At 47.7% G+C, this 21,954-nt stretch overlaps 1 protein-coding gene across 4 annotated transcripts in view; it reads left to right on the forward strand.

Annotated features, from left to right (window-relative positions):
* LOC114851165 (complement C3-like) overlaps nucleotides 1–5,170 on the forward strand; it is a 29,431-nt gene extending 24,261 nt beyond the window's left edge. For 3 of the 4 annotated variants that reach the window (XM_055509234.1, XM_029142780.3, XM_055509238.1), the window contains 14 exons: nucleotides 325–475; nucleotides 824–909; nucleotides 2,239–2,316; nucleotides 2,424–2,588; nucleotides 2,680–2,742; nucleotides 2,823–2,904; nucleotides 3,012–3,057; nucleotides 3,132–3,222; nucleotides 3,305–3,578; nucleotides 3,719–3,808; nucleotides 4,263–4,355; nucleotides 4,466–4,549; nucleotides 4,671–4,809; nucleotides 5,004–5,170. In XM_055509234.1, coding sequence (XP_055365209.1) covers nucleotides 325–475; nucleotides 824–909; nucleotides 2,239–2,316; nucleotides 2,424–2,588; nucleotides 2,680–2,742; nucleotides 2,823–2,904; nucleotides 3,012–3,057; nucleotides 3,132–3,222; nucleotides 3,305–3,578; nucleotides 3,719–3,808; nucleotides 4,263–4,355; nucleotides 4,466–4,549; nucleotides 4,671–4,809; nucleotides 5,004–5,142 — 1,581 coding nt within the window. In that variant the 3' untranslated portion in view covers nucleotides 5,143–5,170. The remainder of the gene's footprint in view (nucleotides 1–324; nucleotides 476–823; nucleotides 910–2,238; nucleotides 2,317–2,423; nucleotides 2,589–2,679; nucleotides 2,743–2,822; nucleotides 2,905–3,011; nucleotides 3,058–3,131; nucleotides 3,223–3,304; nucleotides 3,579–3,718; nucleotides 3,809–4,262; nucleotides 4,356–4,465; nucleotides 4,550–4,670; nucleotides 4,810–5,003) is intronic. The other variant, XM_029142790.3, reaches the window with a different exon arrangement.
* Nucleotides 5,171–21,954: the final 16,784 nt, after the last annotated feature.

A 21,954-nucleotide genomic window follows, 5' to 3' on the forward strand; every position in this document is an offset into this window, starting at 1 on the left:
TGGTTTATTTTCCTTTGGTGAGTGATATTCTACTAAACATAAACTGGAAACTGACTCTTACTATGACGCATCTCACAGCTTGTTAATACAAGCAAATTAAGGTTCAGTTTAGCTGATAAGACACAAAAAGAAGAAACATGATATATCTCACATGTACAGTCCAGCATGTACGTTTTAGTACTGTTTTGTTCCTATACACATTGAGTCAGGCTGCATAAACAGCTTGTTTATCTTTATAACTAATTTATATATATATTATATAACCTATTTATATAACATATTTGATTGCTGATTGTTTTCAATGTTACTTTTCCTGCTATACAGTCTTTACAAAGCAGCGTAGACAAAGCTGTGACCTACCTTGAGAAGCGTCTGCCCAGCGTCACCAACCCTTATGCTGCCAGCATGACGTCATACGCTTTGGCCAACGAAGGCAAACTGAACCGAGGGATCCTCTACAAGTTTGCTTCTCCAGGTAATTTCACACAATAATTTTCTTTTTTTTTTGATGTATGATTTTTACAGAAATAAAACTCATACCTAAAACTCATACCTTTGAGGTAAATTAGAAGCTACATTTAATTGGATTTATTAGATATGTTACTGTTTAGTTACATATGACTTTTGCGACTAAAAACAGCGAAACATGTGGATTTCGTTTCAATAAATAAAAAAACACAAGCCTGTATTTACTGTAAGTGTGTACTTAACGAGGCCATAAATGAGACCTTTTAAAAGATTAAAGCTTCATAATATCATGAAATGTTGATAATGAATGAGGTTCATCAGATGTCATAAGAAGTTAATGCTGTGTTTTTCTCAGAATCATCTCACTGGCCTGCAATCAAGGGAAATCTTTACACACTGGAGGCCACTGCTTACGCTCTTCTGGCTCTGGTCAGGGCCAAGGTGAGAAAATGTCACTTACTGTATGTGTTTCACCAGCACAAAACGTGTAGAAATTAATCAAAGCAGATCAGCTTTGGTGGCGCTCCAACTGACCAAAGGACAGCCAATCATTTCGGGCTGGGCCTAAATCTTCTATCTGTCCTCTGTGCTTTGAGCAGACATGCAAAGGGAGAGAAACTCTTGCTTAATCTGATTTCCCAGCCTTAAGGCATCTTCAACTGGATGTCCAAAAACTTCCTTCAACTAAATTCATATAAAACGGAGGTTCTTGTTTTTGGGCCTAAAAATCACAGAGAGACACTATGGAGTCACATGGCCACCCTGGATGGCATAAGATTACCTTCAGATGCTACTTTGATGAACCTCGGTGTCATCCTTGACCAGGATCTCTCTTTTACATCATTAATCAAACTGATCCCCTCACCCCAACCGGTTGAGGCAGATGGCCTGGTTCTGCTGGAGGATTCTTCCTTGTTAGAGAGGGAGTTTTTCCTCTCCACTGTTGCTGTCAAATTGTAATAAAGGCTTGCTCTATGTGGGATTTGTTTGCTTTAGTTTTGTAAGGTCTTGTAAATATCTTATCTTATCTTGTAAAATGCCTTGAGGTAACCTTGTTGTGAGTTGGCGTTATATAAGTTATATAAATAAAATGGAATTAAATTGAGCAGCAGGTTCACTGTATATTGTCACAGCTCTGTCTCTCTGGTCATTTTTTGCCATTTCCTGTTTTATTTTGTACTACTTCCGGGTTTTGTCATGTTAGTTTCAGCCTTACGTTTCTAGTCACTTCTCAGATCAGTTTCTCTTTAGCAATCAGTCTGTGTATTTAGCCCCATGTCTCAGCACTGCCAGTCTCCAGATTGTTAGCTCCAGCAAGTAAGTCCTATTGTGTATCGGTTGTGGATTGTGTTTGTATTTCGCCTTGCCTGCTCCCTTTGCTCTGGTTTTGGACTCTGCCTTTGGATATTGAACATTGTCTGGAGATCGACTGCCTTTGCCTGATCCTTGTCTGTACCGTTGACTTCATTCAAGTTAACCTGTGTTTCGACCTCTACCTGTGTTTGACCAAGGATTTTCATTAAAACTCTACAAACTGAGAACTGTATGCTGTGCGTTTGGGTCCTTCACCTTGCTGTTCCTGCTGAGTGTGACATATTTACCCTGTGGATCATTACATCACACTCAAATAATAATAAAGCTGCATTGTGGCACACAGATGAGTTGTTGAGAATTACGCCAGCTGCCACTGTGTGTTTTGAACAAACGCAAAACAATATTTATTTCACAAAAACGAAGATGTGCATGAAATAAAATTACTTCTGTTTTAAGGCCTTTGAAGATGCCAGACCTGTTGTGAGATGGTTTAACCAGCAGCAGAAAGTGAATGGAGGCTACGGATCAACTCAGGTAACAGAACTTTATTAATCTTGACCTCAGCCTGTTTTCAGTCCTGTTTCACTCTTATGAGTTAATCGTGTTTATAATGTATCTTGGCCTTTTTCTGTTTGCTTCAGGCCACTATGATAGTGTACCAAGCAGTAGCAGAGTACTGGACCAGTGCTAAAGAACCAGACTATGAACTAAATGTGGACGTCTTGTTGCCAGACCGATCGATTCCTAATAAATACACGTTCAGCAGGGAAAGTCACTTTACAAGTGGTACAACAAGAACAATGACAGTAAGAATACACACAAAAAACTCGCTCAGTTAATCTTTTACTCTTACTTTCTGAACGTTCATCTGTGTGTGTGTGTTTCAAATCTTTACAGTTCAATGACATAAACAAAGATGTGAAAGTGACGGCGACTGGCTCAGGAGAAGCAACATTGACTGTGAGTTTCACAAGTTTCTTAACCTTATATTGTAACGTCAGACAGAAGCCAGTGTAACATTAGTTTTGTCTGTGTGTCAGATGGTGTCGTATTATTATGCTTTACCTAAAGAGAAGGAGAGTGATTGTGAGAAGTTTGACATGTCCGTGACGCTCACCCCAGGTAGTTTGGTTCTCTCTTTATCCTTTGAGTTTCCCATCTTTCTCTTTCTCTTTCTACCAACTATTAAAATTCTGTTACATTAATGTTTGTGATATTTGTTTTTATAGAGAGACAGGCTGATGAGATGATATACACGCTGACAATAGATGTTTTGTGAGTACAATCAAGACAACAGTTTAGCCATTCAGTCATTGACTTCTGACATATTTTTTGCATATTTTATGCAGATATAAGGACAAGACGCGTGATGCAACCATGTCAATCCTGGATATCGGTTTGTTAACGGGCTTCACAGTTAACACAAATGACCTGGATGCAGTAAGAATCTTTACACACACACAAGTTTGTGTTATGGTTTAAATGGGTTTCTCACTGTCTACATGTATATGTTTGTGTGTAGTTGTCTAAAGGTCGCGCTCGCATTATTTCAAAGTATGAGATGAACAAAGTCCTGTCAGAAAGAGGCTCACTCATCATTTATCTTGACAAGGTGAGACATCACTACTTGTGTGTTTCTTATTCACTCTGTTCATTCATTCATACTTCACCTTTGATTTACATTTTTATGCAGGTTTCTCACACACAACCAGAAGAAATCCGATTTAGGCTCCATCAGAAGCTGAAAGTTGGTGTCTTACAACCAGCTGCTGTGTCTGTCTATGAATACTACGACCGTAAGACTCTTTATTAAGCTACACAGAATCTTTTATAAAACATTTTTATCTTGGCTGAAAATTTAAATCAGAGTAGACTATTTATGAAATATTTACAATTATTGATGTGGTGTAGACTGATTTCAAACATGTTTCTTCAGAAAAACGCTGTGTGAAATTCTACCACCCACAGAGGAAAGCTGGAGCGCTGCTGCGGCTCTGTAGAAATGATGAATGCACGTGTGCTGAAGGTAAAAAATAGCCATTCTATTAGTAACTTAGTTATGTGTTTACACAATAAAGTAATCTGCTCTCTGGAGAAAATCAGAGCTCACTAATCCACCTACTGTAGTGTTTCATGACACAAGTAATTAATGTGTTAAAAGTCTGCTAATGTGCTAAAAGAGATTCTGCTGATTGCATCTGATGAGCCATACTCTTCTAGAGAATCAGTAAAATGTAATAAAGCCTGAAGTGAAGTTTCTTAGGAAAATAACCCAATTCTAGAAAACAAACTCCTGAAAGATTGAGATGGTATTAAATCAGTACCAAAAGATAAGATCACTAACCAACATACAGTATTTACAGTGTAACTACTGCTACTGACCATTAACAAATAAACTTGTCTACAAACATACACACACTGTAATGCTCAACTAATCTGTCATCAGTTGTATATTCACTTTTTGTTCTTTGTATTTTCAGAAAACTGCAGTATTCAGAAGAAGGACAAAGTCACTAATGATCAGCGCACAACTAAATTATGTGAAAGTACACAGAACAGCAAAATTGATTTTGGTAAGAAAATGTACCTGAACTAATTGATTCATCCCTCTCATTTAAAGAGATATTTTAGAATGTAAAATTACAAAAGTAAATGAGCTAATTCAGAACTTATGTGTACACAGCCTACAAAGTGAAACTGGTCAAATTCACAGAGGAATTGTCCAATGACGTGTACAGAATGGAAGTACAAAGAGTCATCAAGGAAGGTTAGTAATCAATTCATTTAAAATGTGAAATCTCTTTCAAAAGCGTCTTACGTCTAACTAGGTTATTTCCTCTGGAGTACTGTAAGTGTCTTTTCTCTGTTTTGCTGTATTTTCATTACAGGGAGCTCTGATGTGGATCCTGTGAATAAAGAGCGCACGTTCCTCAGTTATCCACACTGTAGAGTTACATTAGATCTGGTAGAAGGCAAAACCTACCTTATCATGGGCGCGTCCACTGATATTCACAGGGATGGAGAGTCGTAAGTTTGTTTTAATGTGATCATATGTGTTGTACTGTACGTGTAGCTTACAGTTTAGCATATCGTTTTACTGCTTCTTGTTGCTGTTCAGCCCATGGTTCATTTTCTAATAGGCTGCTACTCCTTATGTAATATTATACCAGTGTGTGCCAGAGAGTTGGCCTCAGACCTAAAGTTTTTTTTGTTTTCCCCAGATATCAATACATTCTTGGTGAGAGAACCTGGATCGAATATTGGCCCACATCAGCAGAGTGTCAGACAGAGGCCCACAGATCTACCTGTGTAGGCATAGAAGGGATGGAGATGGAGTTTACCCTTTTTGGATGTCAGTAGTAAATTTCAAAAAAGGACGAAAAAAAAATTAAGAAAAAATAAAAGAGCCATAATCTCAAACTTTGTGTGTTACTTAAAGAATACATGTTGATGTGGTAATGGTGAATGGTTTGGAAAAGAAGTTGCAGTTGAACAGAATAATAAAATAAATAATTTTGAGCTCAGTAAAAAAAATTACAAGATGTTGAGACATTTGCATTAAATTTGGTAGCGGAGAGCCGGATGACCAGGAGGGGTCGTACAGACCACCAGGGGCAGGAACCAGAGAGACAGGCTGCAGGACGGCAGCGAGGTGCAGGCTAGGGACTGGCAAGCAGGGCAAAAGAGCAGGAGCAAGAACTGGGGGGTTGTCACTGGGTGCAGATGGCGGCGCAATCCTGAACCCAGCCCTGGACTTGAACGCTGGGCCTAAGGCTGCACATGGCTTGGAGGCAGAACTGGAGCAAGCTGAGCTGGTGCAATGACCCAAAGGCAGTACAGGAACTTCAGCATGACTTGAAAACTGTGCAGGAACAAGGTTGTGGCCGCTTAGCTTGGCTCAGACTGGACTTGAAAGCTGAGCAGGAGCATGAAGAAGCTGAAACCATGCTTGTATCAATCTAGTCAATGCCAGATGTCAATTCAATTAGTTACTAGTTATGAACAAAATTAACAACTTTCTTGCGACAAAACCAAAATGAATTGAAAAGTGAATTCTTGTCACAGTTCAGTGACCTATGCTTAAATCTGAAGAAAAATGCACACAAAACCAGATTCCTTTTAACGTTTTATTAAGCTAATACTATTGGATATATGAATAACATAATATGGAAACACTCAAATAAACAGAACAGGAAATGAGCAAACAATCAGCATGAGATGATCAGCAATGGATGAACAGAGTGTTGGTGAAAGAGGGTGTACAGTATGTGTGTTGAAAGCTTAGTATGACAGATGATGCTAACGGCAATTAATGAAAATATGTGAACACAATCACAGAAAACACAGCAATCAGCAATGAATGAATCAATGAGTGAAAGGACAAGGTATGGTCAAGACCTAAGTGTGTGATGGCTTTGATCAAGCGAAAGTATTTGTTTCTAACGTATAAAAACTTAAGGACAACTAATGAATTTGGAATGTTCAATTTTAGCGCTTTGAGAAACAGCAGACTTCTGAGACGATCAGAGATGTTCGTCTTGCCTTAGTTTGGAGCTGTAGCCGCTGTGCAGCGTCTCCCGTTACCGGTTGGTGGAGCAGACGTGCCCTCTCTGGTCCCGGTGCCACGGCCTCTGGTCAGGAATCATCGCCTGCGGTGATGATGACGGCTCGGGTTCAGCGAAGTAACAGTCAGCCAGGCTGGACTTTCAAGGTGTTTCAAAACGTCAGCGCTACTAAAACTAGCTACTAAACTATTAATTACTAAAAAGGAAATGGGCTGGAATCGAATTTAATTAGTTCAATCAAAAGTAGCGTGTCATCTAAGGAGTTGTAGTGATAGTTTCAGTTTCGCGGAGTTTCTTGAGATGACTTTCTAAAGTAACAAAATTCGCTGCTCGTTCATACAGTACTTCTTGTTACGAACTCGGTTGACAGGGAAGCTACTAATTCCTCCTCACGTCGGTTCCGAACCGGCGGGGTTTGACGGAACCCTGGGGCAGGAGAGGAGATGCGATTCTTTTTTTTTTTTTTGGCCACGAGGCACCTACGCGTCGCAGGATCCGCGGCGGTTCGGTCACCCCTCCCTTCTTCTTCGTCACAGGCCCGTCCCTCATCCTCCCGGGGTCCGGCGCGACCCCATTTTTTTGTTTTTTATTTTTCCTTTCCTCCCTTCTACCTCCACCCGTGCCACAGGCCCACTGGTGATGAACATGATGATGATGATGATGATGAACATGATGATGATGATGATGATGAACATGATGATGATGATGATGATGCAAGCAGACAGCTGCGTGCAAGGGCTGACCATTTTAAACGAAAAATAAAACAGACCAAACAGGTAAAACATTTGATTAAATGCCAAAAGTTTATTTAATAATATAAAACAGTTATGAAAGAAAGGAGTACAAGGCGCATTCCGTACAGTATAATTTAAATGGTACGTGTAAAGCAAAAGAGGCAGGCGTAGAAAGAAATTGAATATGGCCCTTTTTTTTTTAATCTTCATCAACGGGATTCTCGGCTCATCAAAACTTGACGCGAAGCAACTTTCGCTGCAGCGCCAGCGTCAGCGTCCCGCAGCGTCGGTCGTGGCTCTCGCTCCGCCGCGAGCCGCACACGACGCAGGGCATCTCGTAGCCCACGCCGACATAGCCTTCTACGGCCTGCTCCAGCATCAACTCGGGGAACGCCACGTAGCTTTTTCGCCAGGAAGCCGCACTCCTCCACTCCGGCAATGTGCACGTGATACACATGCTCTCTCAGCATGTTGTCACCCGCTACGAAACGGGAAAGCCTGACGCCGCACGCATCACATACGTGAGTGTCTACGGTGTCCAGCTCATACGACATGCCCTCACGGCTGCCCAGCTCCCTGAACAGGTTGTCCGCAGTGCGAGGGCCGACCACGCTCCTCTCGCTCGGCATTTTCGTGCACAGCAGAGGCTTGCGCCCGTAGTCGCCGTCCAGCTGGGTGTCGGTCAGGTACGCCGTGAATCTCTCGCAAACTTCTTTGCATCTGTCGCGGTGTCGTCCCCCCGCGCCGGCACAGATGACGCATCGCTTTACGTTTAGCAGGTAACATTTGCCACCGCTGGCAAATAAGAGGGCGTCCGGAAATGCCACCATGCCGTGGGCGAAACCTGAGTTCGCCCAGGTCCAAGGCCAATTGATCCGGTGGCAGGTGGTGGTCTCTGTAATGAGCCTTGACACGAGCACACCGTCCGTCACTGGCCTGGATGTGTTTGTCACACAAGGCCCTCAAGGCACCGCGTCTCCGTTACGGTCCACGGCGATGACACCGACGCTGTCGCACCCTATGCCCTCAGCGGCCAGAGTGTTCCCACACAAACAGTCGCACTCCAGACCTTCGTCTAGGCCTCCTTCCGGGTCTGGGAATCCGCTATGATCCAACGGGCACGGGGTTCCCTCTTCTTCTACGCGAAGGCGCAGACAGTCTGTGGTCTGCTCGAACACCGCGCAGCCGTCGGTTTGCAGGTCACCTTCTTGAGAGGCCATAGCGTTGGGACCTTTCGACGAGACTGTGGATAAACGCTCGTTCCAAGCTTGTCAGGTGAAGTGGTACTGCGATGTATTCTCTCTGTGACTTTTAAGGTTCGCCGCACCTCCCTCCCCCGCACACAGGCACCCAACCCAAAATCTGAACCAGCGAGGGATCCTCCAATCGGCTCATCGTCATCTTATCGCCAGACAACTCCTCCTGAACCGTCCTCCACTTTGTCCAACGTGGACAAAGGAGGACCAGGAGGATCCTCCAACTCGGAAAAATCCTGGGAAACCTGGGAAATCGAGGGAAAACTTGTGTAAACTTGTGTTAAAATTGGAAATGAGGTGGCAACTGGTCAATAGGTTCCGCCGCAGCGCTCCTCACATTGAGACTGGTGGAATAGCGTGACACAATAGCGCAGACCTCCATGCCTGCAGTAGCCACGCTCCCCATACATGTAAAAAAATTTATTTCACCACCCCGTGAACACCGCATCCTCCCGGGGTCTGACGCGACCCCACGCGCGCGCACACACACACACACACACACACACACATTATTTGATTATTATTATATTATGAGGGAGAAAATAAAGACCAAATAAGCAAAACTGCCTGCCTGCCTGACAGCTTGTCTGCCAGCTTTGCGCTCTCTCTTCATGGCCGCTGCTCGTTTCACCGCCACACAGGTTCTAGAGCAGATTTTTTTAAGCCAATCAAATGACGACTCTGAACCAGAAGAGGAATCGGAGGAAGATGTGTCAAGTGAAGAAGAAGAAGTAAAAGGAGAAGCAGAAGCAGCAGATACAGCAGGACCAGAAACAGGTGAAGGACAAGAAGACAGCGAGGGATGGGATCTAAGGCTGGACACTTCAGATGAAGAAGTTGATGATGAAGAATATAATGATGATGATGATGATGATGATATTGATGATGAAGATAATGATGAAATAATAGAAAATGTACAAAGACTGGAGCAAATAGAACTCGGGGAGGAGGAGGAGGAGGAGGAGGATGAAGAAGAAGAAAAGCAAGTAGAAGAAGAAGATAAAACTTTTATCTCTAAAGACGGGAAAATAAAATGGTCCTCCGCTGCGATTCGCAACAGCGAGGAAGCGAGGAACGTCCCTCTTACTCCTCTTTCTGCCCAGGGACCCACAGAGTACGCGGCGGCTCAGGCGGTCGACTTGGAATCGACCTTCCGCATGTTTGTGACCCCGGCGGTGGAAAGGATCGTCCTGGAGAACACCAACCTGGAGGGCTCTCGAAAGCTCGGGAGCGCCTGGAAGGGCATGGACGAGGTCGACCTGCGAGCCTACTTGGGCCTCCTGATTTTGTCCGGCGTCTACAGGTCCCGAGGGGAGGCCGTGGCCAGCCTGTGGGACGCCGAGAGCGGCAGGGCCATTTTTCGCGCCACGATGTCGCTCAAGGTGTTTCACGCTTACTCAAAGCTGTTGCGTTTTGACGATCGCCAAACTAGACCCTCCAGACAAGCAACGGACAAACTGGCAGCCGTGAGAGAGGTCTGGGACGCGTGGGTGGAGCGGCTGCCCAGCCTCTACGACCCGGGTCCTAACGTGACGTGGACGAGCAACTGGTACCTTTCAGAGGTAAAGCAAAAAAAAAAAAAACACTACATCTCACACACACAGACATGCAGACACAGACACAGACACACACGCAGACATGCAGACACAGACACAGACACACAAACACAGACACACACACGCAGGCACACACATACACACACACGCACGCAGGCACACACATACACACACATACACACACAGGCACACACACACGCAGACATGCAGACACAGGCACAGACACACAGGCACAGACACACACCCATACACACACATACACACACAGGCACAGACACACACCCATACACACACATACACACACACAGGCACATAGACACACACGCAGACACACACACACACACACACACGCAGACATGCAGACACAGGCACAGACACACACCCATACACACACAGGCACATAGACACACACGCAGACATGCAGAAAACACGTAGCACGCAGGCTTTCTTTTTTTACCTCTGTAAAAAAATATATTTTTAAAATCTCACCTTTATTTTTTGTAGGTCGTTGCTCTTTCAGACATGTAACATGCCTTAGCAAGCCAGCAAAATACGGTCTTCAAGTTTTGGGGGTGGCGTTGCGACGCCAAGGTCCAGCTACGCTTGGAAGAATGCAGCGTTACACAAACCGGCAACCAGGAGAGGGAGGAGGGAGAGAGAAAAGAGAGCTTTCTTCTGAAAAAAGCAGGGCCAGCGGGTCGTGCTGGACGTCACAGAAGGGCTCGCCGGGCCTCGCACGTGACTGTGCGACAACTTTTTCACTTCCTACGAACTGGGCCAGCGGCTCCAGCGCAGGGAGCTCACCATGCTCGGTTCGGTTCGCAAGAACAAGCCGGAATTGCCGCCGGCGCTCCTCTCGGTCAAGGGCAGGAGCGCCTTCTCCTCCGTGTTTGCCTTCACTCCCAGCACCGTCCTGGTGTCCTACGTGCCCAAGAAAAACAAAAACGTGATCCTGATGAGCACGCTACACTCGGCCGCCACGGCCGCCGACGATGTCCTCCTCGTCGACGCAGGACGGCGGGACAAAAAGCCCTTTGCCGTCCTAGACTACAACGCCACCAAGGGAGGCGTAGACAACCTGGACAAGGTGATAGGATAGACGTGTCTTGCTACAACGCTTTCGTCGTGTGGCGGGAGGCCCACCCGGACTGGATCCCCGGCAACCGCAGCAAGAGGAGGGTGTTTCTAGAGCAGCTGGGCAAGGCGCTCGTGACTCCTCTCATCCGCAGAAGGCGCCATCCGCCTCGCGGCGCGCGAGGGACCGCAAAACAAACAACGTTTGCCATCGGTGCGAGAGATACATCTGCCACATTTGCTCTTCTGCTGCTCAGACTGCGCCCCTCGCTCCTGAAGATAATTTGTTTGTTCATTAGAAAATGAAATAATAATAATAATAATAATAATAATAATAATAATAATAATAATAATAATAATAATAATAATAATAATAATAATAATATTCCGTGTGTTTTATACTATTGCTGATGTTTTTGTTGTTGTCAGTGTAGTAACACTATTTACAAACAAAGTGTAATATGTAAAAGAAAAATAATTAATAAAATAAAGCAAAAGCATTTGAATTTGGGTATTTTGGGTATTTTCCTAACCTGCACTTTCGGTGTCCTCGTGGGGTCCAGCGTGACCCCGACCACCACCCCCCCACTGCACATCCTCACCCACTTGTGGGGTCAGATGTAAAACCCTCCTCCGTTGCCCTCGTGGGGTCTAAAAATGAGAGCTGCGTGAGGGTTAAAAGAACGAGATGGGGAATATAATAAAGGGACCAGTTAAAACTCATGCTATATTCACATCAAGATTTTGAATTCAAAATAAACACTAAAGTGGTGTAAAACTATGGAATAAATTAAGTGAAGACATAAAAAATATTAATGGAATGACAGAAATATAATAGAAAATATATAACAGATATAATTTAATAATTATTTTATATTAATATAAAAAAATAACCTATAATAGAACAATAATAATATATATTACTATATGTGCTTAAATATAAATATAAAGGCATGCATCAATTAAAATATAGGAAAGAACAAGCTCATTGATTAATTAGATGGAATGTTGTGGAAGTGGTGCACGAATATTAACATTCTGTCCTAATTCCTTATTGTTAAAATATTTTATGTTATGTATGAAACTAACAGTCTATGTTAAGATATTGAATACAAATCAATGAAATGAAGCAAAAGCAACAATGTTTGTTGTAGACAGTGAAGAATGCTATTGGCAAGATGGCAGTGGACAGAGAGGAAGTAACAGAGGAAGGTTTAGAGGACATGGTGGACGACCATTTAGGGTGAGAAAAGTGAGAGTGACGTTGATGAGGAAGAACCTCAAGTAAAAGTGTACTTATGTGAAAGACTGCATGATTACCCACAAATTAGCCTAACCATATTTGTCAAAAAGGAAAACCTGCACATGATCCTAAAAATTAATCATCTTTCTTCACATTTAGGTTTATTAGGAGAAGGAGACGAGGGAACCAGGAGATGAGCAACGGTAAATTCAACTACAATGTTCTTCAAGTATTTCTCTGATCTATTTACTCACTCTGTGTTCTAATGCTTTCACTTTACCAGAGACAACCAATCTGGACCAAGAGCCGGCATTCCAAGCAGCCCAGGCCTAAGCTGTCAAACCGATCGCAGGAACCACAGCTGCACAATTACGTTCAGTAAGAATGACACGTCCTAGCTTATTCGTAGTCTGTACTTTACTTCATGTGCTCCTGAAGCCAATGTTTTCATTTTGGTTGCGACAGGTGCAGCTGTGGAGGCTGGAGAACTGTGACAACAGAGACCATGGGACCACCTGGAGAGAAGTTGTCACCTGTGTCTATGGAGGCTCAATGCAATAAGTAATTTACCTGAGTAGTAAAGTTGTGGTAAGCTTAACATCACAATGCAGACTTGTATGTTAACAACACATCTGTTTATGATGTTTCTTCTAGCATCCTGCAGCTCTTCGCTCTCTCCAGCCTCTGGTTCAGACAGAGGGGGGGCTCCCAGTCCTAATCACATAGAGGAAGTGTCTTTATCACTGCTTTCTCTGTGCTGCTGGGTTTGGGAGACTCTTCACATAACCAGTGGTGTTGGCCTCCATCTGTAAACAGAAGACGGTCAAGACAAGTGGTTGTCATAAATACTGTGTGTGTGTATATATATATATATATATATATATATATATATTATTATATATATATATTTATATGTATATAATGTCATGAAGAAAATAAAAGAACTGCTTTGTCTGAAGATGCTGTAGATTATTTCTTTGTGTTCTACAGTGTATACCTACTTACCATTTAGTACTGTAAATCTGAGCGCTGTGGTGAAAACTACAGAGTGTTACCTTTATAAAGAAAGAATAAGAAATAAGAATAAGAAAACCTTTAATAGTCCCGCAGTGGGGAAATTACCTCTCACAACAGCAGTACAGATGAGCGAGAATACAGGTACAGAACAGTTTGTGTTGGCACAGTACAAAGCAGTACAGTACAGTTAGAGTGAGTATGAGGTCATTGCAGGGTTATTGCACAGTAATGGGTATAAGATTTGTACCGGTAACAATATACATGATTGTTCACAGATTTACACAAATATTGTGCAGAGCAGGTTGCTATATAAACCACTGATGCAGTGGGTGAGTGACTGTGGTGGGATGTGGTCAACAGTTCTGATTGTACAGTCTGACAGCAGCAGGTAGGAAGGATCTACGATATCTCTCCTTCACACAGCGAGGGTGGATCAGTCTGCTACTGAAGCTGCTCTCCAGAGCAGACAGTGAGTCCTCCAGTGGGTGAGAGACCTGGTCCATGATGGATGTCAGTTTAGCCAGGACCCTTCTCTCACCCACCTCCTGCACCGTGTCCAGAGTGCAGCCCAGGACAGAGCTGGACTTTCTGATGATCCTGTCCAGTCTCTTCCTGTCCCTCGCTGTGATGCTGCTGCCCCAGCAGACCACACCGTACAGGATGGCTGATGCCACCACAGAGTCATAGAAGGTCTTCAGGAGTGGCCCCTTCACTCCAAAAGACCGCAGTCTCCTCAGCAGGTAGAGTCTGCTCTGACCCTTCCTGTACAGTGCATCCGTGTTATGAGTCCAGTCCAGTTTATTGTTCAGATGCACTCCCAGGTACTTGTAAGAGTCCACTCTCTCAATGTCCCTTCCCTGGATGTGCATCGGTGGGATGACAGCAGGCTGCTGTCTGCGGAAATCCACCACCATCTCCTTCGTTTTCCCTACATTGATCAGGAGGTGGTTCCGCTGGCACCAGTCCACAAAGTTCTGAGTGAGTCCTCTGTACTCTGCGTCGTCATCATCGGTGATCAGTCCGACGATCGCAGAGTCATCAGAGAACTTCTGTAGAACACAGCTGTCCGTGTTGTGTCTGAAGTCTGACGTGTAGAGGGTGAAAAGGAAGGGGCCAGTACAGTCCCCTGTGGGGCCCCCACACTGCAGGTCAGAGTGTCAGACACACAGTCCCTGGCTCTCACAAACTGAGGCCTGTTTGTGAGAAAGTCCATAATCCACTCCGTCAGATGAAGGTCCACACCAGCCTCCTCCAGTTTGTGTTTCAGAAGCATCGGCTGGATGGTGTTGAAGGCCCTGGAGAAGTCAAAGAACATGATCCTCACATTGCTGCCGGGCTTCTCTAGGTGGGAAAGGGCTCGATGTAGGAGGAAGATGACAGCGTCGTCTACTCCTATGCCGTGTCGGTAGGCGAACTGCAGCGGGTCCAGGTAGGTTCCCACTGCAGAGCGGAGGTGACCCAGGACCAGTCTCTCCAGTGTCTTCATCAGGTGTGATGTCAGAGCCACTGGTCTGAAGCTGCTGGGGTCTTTGGCGTGCGGTGTCTTGGGCACTGGTACCACGCAGGAGGTCTTCCAGAGCTGTGGTACCACCCTCAGCTTGAGGCTCAGGTTGAAGACATGCTCCATAACTCCACACAGTTCGCCTGCACAGGACTTAAGGAGTCTGGAGCTGATGCCGTCTGGTCCAGCTGCTTTCCTGGCCTTGATCTTCCTGAGCTCACTTCTCACCTGGGTGCTGGAGAAGGATAGGGGTGTAGGGAGTGTCTTAGTGTGGTGTAAAGCGAGGGGTTGAGGAAGTGACTCAGTGTGGTGTGAAGTGGGGGGGTGTGGTTGGGATGAGTCACCAGTCGTCAGGGCTGAGGGTAGAGGGCTTTGTGTAAAGGTGTGAAGGGCTGTGGGGGCTGGTAATCCAGTGGTATGAGGTGACAAGAGGTTCGGAGGCAGCTGCTGGGAGGTGTGAGTGGTGTCATGATCTGTGTTTTCGTTTCTAGTTGTTTCCTGTCATCACGCCATGTCCTGTTTTATTTTGGTAACTTCCTGTTCCAGTCAGCTGTCCACTTACCGGTTCTCAGTATCCACACCTGTCAGTAATTATGTAATCATTCTGTGTATTTAGCCACCACCGTTTCCCATAGTCCTTTGCCAGATTGTTGTATTCGAGTTTGATTAGCGTTCCGTGTCTCCTCAGTGTATTCGTGTTGCTTCAGAGTTTCGTGTTCCCCGAGTGTTCCTAGCTTCCCGTGTTTTCGTGTTTCGTGTTCCGTGCTCGTGGTGCCTGTCCCTGTTTTGCCTTGCCGTATATCCTGCCTGTAAACGAACCTGGACTACTACCTGACCGTGAGTTTGCCTTATCCCTGCCTGTACTTTCGCCGCGCCCTTTTGTGTATGACCTGGACCGTCTGACCGTGCCTTGAGAAATAAACCTTTTTTGATCATAATCCTGCCTTCGTGCTGTGCATGTGGGTCCGCCACCTGCCCGAGCCCTGACAGAACAATCTGGCCAAACTTGGACCCAGCCAGCACTTAGCCTCCGGTCAGGTCAGTGACTGTTTTTCCTTGTTTTTTTACGGCGAATATAACTCTCCCGCGGAAGTATGGAGTTTACCTGCGCCGAGCTACCCAGCGACCTACATGTTTATTTCAAGATCCTCGCGGAGGATTACCGACGGGCTAGTAACCCGGAGGACCAGCGCTGCGCCATGGAGGTGGCGATATTGACGCTGGAGGACGATGACACCGCGTTGTTGACACCCCAGTGTTCGTCGCCTCTATGAGCGACTGTGCGCGAAGTCTGACGAGCTAAGCGACGCGCTCTGCACCACGCCAGCGCCGGTCGCACCGCCGATGGTTTCGGTTTCCTCCTCCCCGCCCCGTCGGATCGTCGTGCCTGCACCAACCTGCCCAGCTCCATGGTTGTTTCCCTGGGAGGAGTTCCTGCTCTCACGCGGCCCTCAGTCTCCAGCTCAGTCGTGTTTAGCCCAGTCTCCAGCTCAGTCGTGTTTTGCCCAGTCCCCAGCTCAGTCGTGTTTAGCCCAGTCTCCAGCTCAGTCGTGTTTAGCCCAGTCCCCAGCTCAGTCGTGTTTAGCCCAGTCTCCAGCTCAGTCGTGTTTAGCCCAGTCTCCAGCTCAGTCGTGTTTAGCCCAGTCTCCAGCTCAGTCGTGTTTAGCCCAGTCCCCAGCTCAGTCGTGTTTAGTCCAGTCCCCAGCTCAGTCGTGTTTAGTCCAGTTCCCAGCTCAGTCGTGTGGTAGCCCAGTCTCCAGCTCAGTCGTGTGTGGCCCAGTCCCCAGTTCAGCCGTGTGCTGCCCAGTCCCCAGTTCAGCCGTGTGCTGCCCAGTCCCCAGTTCAGCCGTGTGCTGCCCAGTCCCCAGTTCAGCCGTGTGCTGCCCAGTCCCCAGTTCAGCCGTGTGCTGCCCAGTCCCCAGTTCAGCCGCGTGCTGCCCAGTCCCCAGTTCAGCCGCGTGCTGCCCAGTCCCCAGTTCAGCCGCGTGCTGCCCAGTCCCCAGTTCAGCCGCGTGCTGCCCAGTCCCCAGTTCAGCCGCGTGCTGCCCAGTCCCCAGTCCAGCCGCGTGCTGCCCAGTCCCCAGTTCAGCCGCGTGCTGCCCAGTCCCCAGTCCAGCCGCGTGCTGCCCAGTCCCCAGTCCAGCCGCGTGCTGCCCAGTCTCCAGTCCAGCCGAGCCCTGTTCAGTCTCCAGTCCAGCCGAGCCCTGTTCAGTCTCCAGTCCAGCCGAGCCCTGTTCAGTCTCCAGTCCAGCCGAGCCCTGTTCAGTCTCCAGTTCAGCCGAGCCCAGTCCCGGTTCCAGTTCAGTCGAGCCCAGCCCAGGTCTCAGTCCAGTCGAGCCCAGCCCAGGTCTCAGTCCAGTCGAGCCCAGCCCAGGTCTCAGTCCAGTCGAGCCCAGTCCAGTCGAGCCCAGTCCAGTCGAGCCCAGTCCAGTCGAGCCCAGTCCAGTCGAGCCCAGTCCAGGTCCCAGTTCAGTTGAGTCACGCTCTGGTCCAGCCGAGTCTAGCCCATGTTCCTGTCCAGTCGAGTCACGCCCCAGTCCGGTCCAGTCACGCTCAGTCCTTGTCCCAGTCAGAGGGCACCGTCCGTCTGACAACTGTTAGTTCCACCCAATCAGGCCCGACGTCTCCCCCGTCGAGCTCGGCAGCTGTAAGCTGTCATGCCCGCTCCGGAGGGGACGCCGTTCCAGTTCCTGTCGATCCGTTAGGGGTCGTTCTCGTTCCTGTCGGCCATGTTGCGGCCGTTCCTGTCGGCCATGTTGCGGCCGTTCCTGTCGGCCATGTTGCGGCCGTTCCTGTCGGCCATATTGCGGCCGTTCCTGTCGGCCATGTTGCGGCCGTTCCTGTTCCTGTCGGCCATGTTGAGGCCGTTCCAGTCCTTGTTCCTGTTCCTGTCGGCCATGTCGAGGCCGTTCCTGTCGGCCATGTCGAGGCCGTTCCTGTCGGCCATGTCGAGGCCGTTCCTGTCGGCCATGTCGAGGCCGTTCCTGTCGGCCATGTCGAGGCCGTTCCTGTCGGCCATGTCGAGGCCGTTCCTGTCGGCCATGTCGAGGCCGTTCCTGTCGGCCATGTTGAGGCCGTCCCTGTCGGCCATGTTGAGGCCGTTCCTGTCCCTGTCGGCCATGTTGCGGCCGTTCCTGTCTCTGTCGGCCATGTTGCGGCCGTTCCTGTCTCTGTCGGCCCAGTAGATGCCGTTCCTGTTCCTGTCGGCCAAGTAGATGCCGTTCCTGTTCCTGTCGGCCAAGTAAATGCCGTTCCTGTTCCTGTCGGCCACGTCGAGGTCGTTCCAGTTCCTGTCCCTGTCGGCCAAGTCGAGGTCGTTCCAGTTCCTGTCCCTGTCGGCCAAGTTGAGGTCGTTCCAGTTCCTGTCCCTGTCGGCCAAGTTGAGGTCGTTCCAGTTCCTGTCCCTGTCGGCCAAGTTGAGGTCGTTCCAGTTCCTGTCCCTGTCGGCCAAGTTGAGGTCGTTCCAGTTCCTGTCCCTGTCGGCCAAGTTGAGGGCGTTCCCGTCAGCCAAGTTGAGGGCGTTCCCGTCGGCCAAGTTGAGGGCGTTCCCGTCGGCCAAGTTGAGGGCGTTCCCGTCGGCCAAGTTGCCCCAAGGGCACTGGGTGTGCCCCTCTGCCTCAGCGGCGGCTGAGCAGGATCTCGCCACGCCATCACCCTCCGTGAGGGACTCCCTGGACTTCATGTTTTCCTGTTCGTGGACTTTGTCATGTGGACTCTTGTTTTGGCCCTCCTCCGATCCTCCCTCCACCCACCCTGCTCGTTTGCCTTGAGGGGTTGAGATTCGGTCCCTCCTCCTGGGACCACCCTCCGCCCGCCCTGGTTTGGGGGGGGGGGGGCTTCCGTGGGCGCCGTGGAAGGCGCCATAGGGGGGGGGGTACTGTCATGATCTGTGTTTTCGTTTCTAGTTGTTTCCTGTCGTCACGCCATGTCCTGTTTTATTTTGTTAACTTCCTCATCATTCTGTGTATTTAGCCACCACCGTTTCCCATAGTCCTTTGCCAGATTGTTGTATTCGAGTTTGATTAGCGTTCCGTGTCTCCTCAGTGTATTCGTGTTGCTTCAGAGTTTCGTGTTCCCCGAGTGTTCCTAGCTTCCCGTGTTTTCGTGTTTCGTGTTCCGTGCTCGTGGTGCCTGTCCCTGTTTTGCCTTGCCGTATATCCTGCCTGTAAACGAACCTGGACTACTACCTGACCGTGAGTTTGCCTTATCCCTGCCTGTACTTTCGCCGCGCCCTTTTGTGTATGACCTGGACCGTCTGACCGTGCCTTGAGAAATAAACCTTTTTTGATCATAATCCTGCCTTCGTGCTGTGCATGTGGGTCCGCCACCTGCCCGAGCCCTGACAAGTGGGTGCTTGGTCAAACCTATTAAAGTGTGAGTTCAGCTCGTTGACCCAGCTCAGGTCCCCCTCAGCCTGTGGGTGTGGAGCTTTGAAGCCTGAGATGGTTTTCAGGCTCCTCCACACCTCACTCACATTGTTCTGCTGCAGCTGCTCCTCCATCTTCCTCCTGTAGCTGGACTTCCCCTCACGGATTTTCCTCCTCAGCTCCTTCTGCACCCTCCTCAGCTCCTCCCTGTCCCCTGATTTAAATGCTCTCTTCTTCTCCTTTAGCAGAGCTTTAATATCAGGGGTGACCCATGGCTTGCTGTTGGTGAAACACCGAACCCGCCTGGTGGGAACAGTGTTTTCACAGCAGAAGTTTATGTAGTCCGTTACACAGTCTGTTATTGCGTTAATGTCCTCCCCATGTGGGTCGCAGAGCTCCGTCCACACAGTGGTGTTTAAAACAGTCCCCTGAGAGCCTCCTCGCTCTCAGCTGTCCACCTCTTCACTGTGCGGGGCACCACCGGCTGCCTGTGTACAACAGGTTTATACACAGGCAGGAGATGCAGGATGTTGTGGTCAGCTCTGCCCAGCGGTGGGAGGGAGGATGCAGCGTAGGCCTCTTTGGTGTTGGCGTAGAATAAGTCCAGTGTTTTATTGTCTCTGGTGGGGCAGGTCACATACTAGGTGTATGTAGGCAGAGCAGCTGAAGGAGGTGCATGGTTAAAGTCCCCAGAGATCAGGAAGAGGGCCTGTGGGTGCTGTGTTTGCAGCCTGCTGGTGACTGAGAGCAGGGTCTCAGAAGCTGTGTCAGCGTTAGCGGAGGGTGGGACGTACACAGCAATTATTATAACGTGTGTGAACTCCCGTGGCAGGTAGAATGGCCTCATGCCCACCGCTAACAGCTCAAGGGCAAAGAGCCCAAGCCTTTAGATATACTGCAAATGGTTGAAGAACAGCTTTCGTTTGAATTTAGGTATGTTTCCCAGGCGTTTGAGCTGAAAATGCCCAGAAATTGCCATAATAATGCATACTCCAACTCAGAAGGTGGCGGTAATGCACTACCCAGTTTGCCAAGTGACAAATACCCAAAGAAAAAAGACGAAGAAGAAGTCTCGAGATCTGATTGGTTATCGTAACTGTCCGTTCGTGTACAGCACACAGGAGCCTGTTTTTGTTGGTTCTGAACGCCTCAGGCAGTGCTCAATGGTCCTAGCAACACAAGCCTGCTGAGATATGATTAGATAAAGACTTTACAATAATATACAACACTGGAAGCGGCGAAATCAAGCGGAAATAATGAGACGAAGAAAATACACCATGGGGAATTATTTTATTTACCAAAAACAACTTTTCACAGTATGTTGGGGCTAGCAGAAAAGTTAGCTGCCCCTGGCAACCGTAGTGTCAGTAGTGAAGGACTTCCTCGCTGTCTCCAACGTCTGCGTCTCTCCTGCGTTTTCACGCACGTCCGTGCATGTGCATAAATGCCATGGAAACCGCTGACGTTAGTCTCTTCAGGCTTTGACTCCACAAGTTCACGAGTGGACTAAGAGGCACTGATAACAAAACCATCTGTGTTGTGATCTTTGCAGGCGAAATGGGTCGTCATTTGCCCCAGGGCCTTGTGAAGCTCTGGAAACGCTTCAAGCGTTGGAGAAACCGGAGGATCCAGCCGGAGCAGCCGGTGGGCGAAGGTAAGCGGTTCCTCCTAGCATCTTAACTAGTGTGTACAGTCTGACGATCAACGATTTAAACACTGAATTAAAGGTTAAATAATACAAATTGCTAAGTGTAATAGCAGTTGAATGTTTACAAAGGTGGAAACGTTGACATTTTGTTTTGAGGGTACAGTTTTCCCCATTTATCGTTTAACATTTGCTAAAAATAAAGATGGCGCCTTTGCGCCAGTTCTTGAGCACCATGGCAACAAGATGCCCAAGTTAAAAGTAGCTTAAATAGGCTCTATTAAAACTTTAGCTTTTTACAGAGTGCTATGCTTTTCTTACAGCATTAACAGACCAGCGTTCACAGGAAGCTGCAGCATTTGTGTTTTTTTGACTTTCTAGGAGAGGCTGTTTAGTAAATTAAATATAAATTAAATGACAACCCCACAGCTTGCTCTGCAGCTTCAACATGTCTCCTGTTGTACTAGTGTGTGACTGTTTTTCTGTTCTATTTACTTCCAGGTGGTCCAGATGGGCCTAACGGCGTCCACGTCCATCCTTCACCCACTCCTCAGGTGGGTGACTCATACACACCCCATCCACCTTCTCCTCCACGCTCTCTTGTTTTTTGGTCTGCTGGTCCTTCTGTTTCCCCTTCACCCCCTCCTGTTCCTTGTTGCTTTGATGTTCTTGCTTTTTCTCCTTCACCCTGTCCTACTCCTTCTTTTTCTTCTTCTTCTTTCTCACTCTCTTCTGCTTCCTCTGGTACTTGGTGCTCTGACATCTTTCCCTTTTCTCCTTACCCTTCTCCTACTCCTTCTTCTTCTTCTTCTTCTTCCTCACTCTCTTCTGCTCACTCTGCTTCTCTGTTCTCTCCTCCTCACTCTCTCACCTCTCCTTTTTCTTCTTCCTCGCCCTCCTCTGCTACTCTGGTACTTGTTGCTCTGCTGTCCTTCCCTTTTCTCCTTCACCCTCTGCTGTTCCTAGTTGTTCTGCTGTCTTTCCTTTTTGTCCTTCACCCTCTCCTACTCCTTCTTCTTCTTCCTCACCCTCTTCTGCTTACTCTTGTCTTTGTTGCTCTGATGCCCTTCCTTTGTCCCCTTTACCCTCTCATGTGACGGAGAGAGTGAAGGAGCTCATCCAGCAGCTCATCTTCCAGGAGAGGTAAGGAAGACAGTGATGAGGAGGGGGCTGCTCTTGGAAGACTCAACTGTGGAACACTGTTTCCTACAGTG

This window comes from Betta splendens, chromosome 1 (genome assembly GCF_900634795.4).
Source record: "Betta splendens chromosome 1, fBetSpl5.4, whole genome shotgun sequence".
NCBI classification, from domain to species: domain Eukaryota; kingdom Metazoa; phylum Chordata; class Actinopteri; order Anabantiformes; family Osphronemidae; genus Betta; species Betta splendens.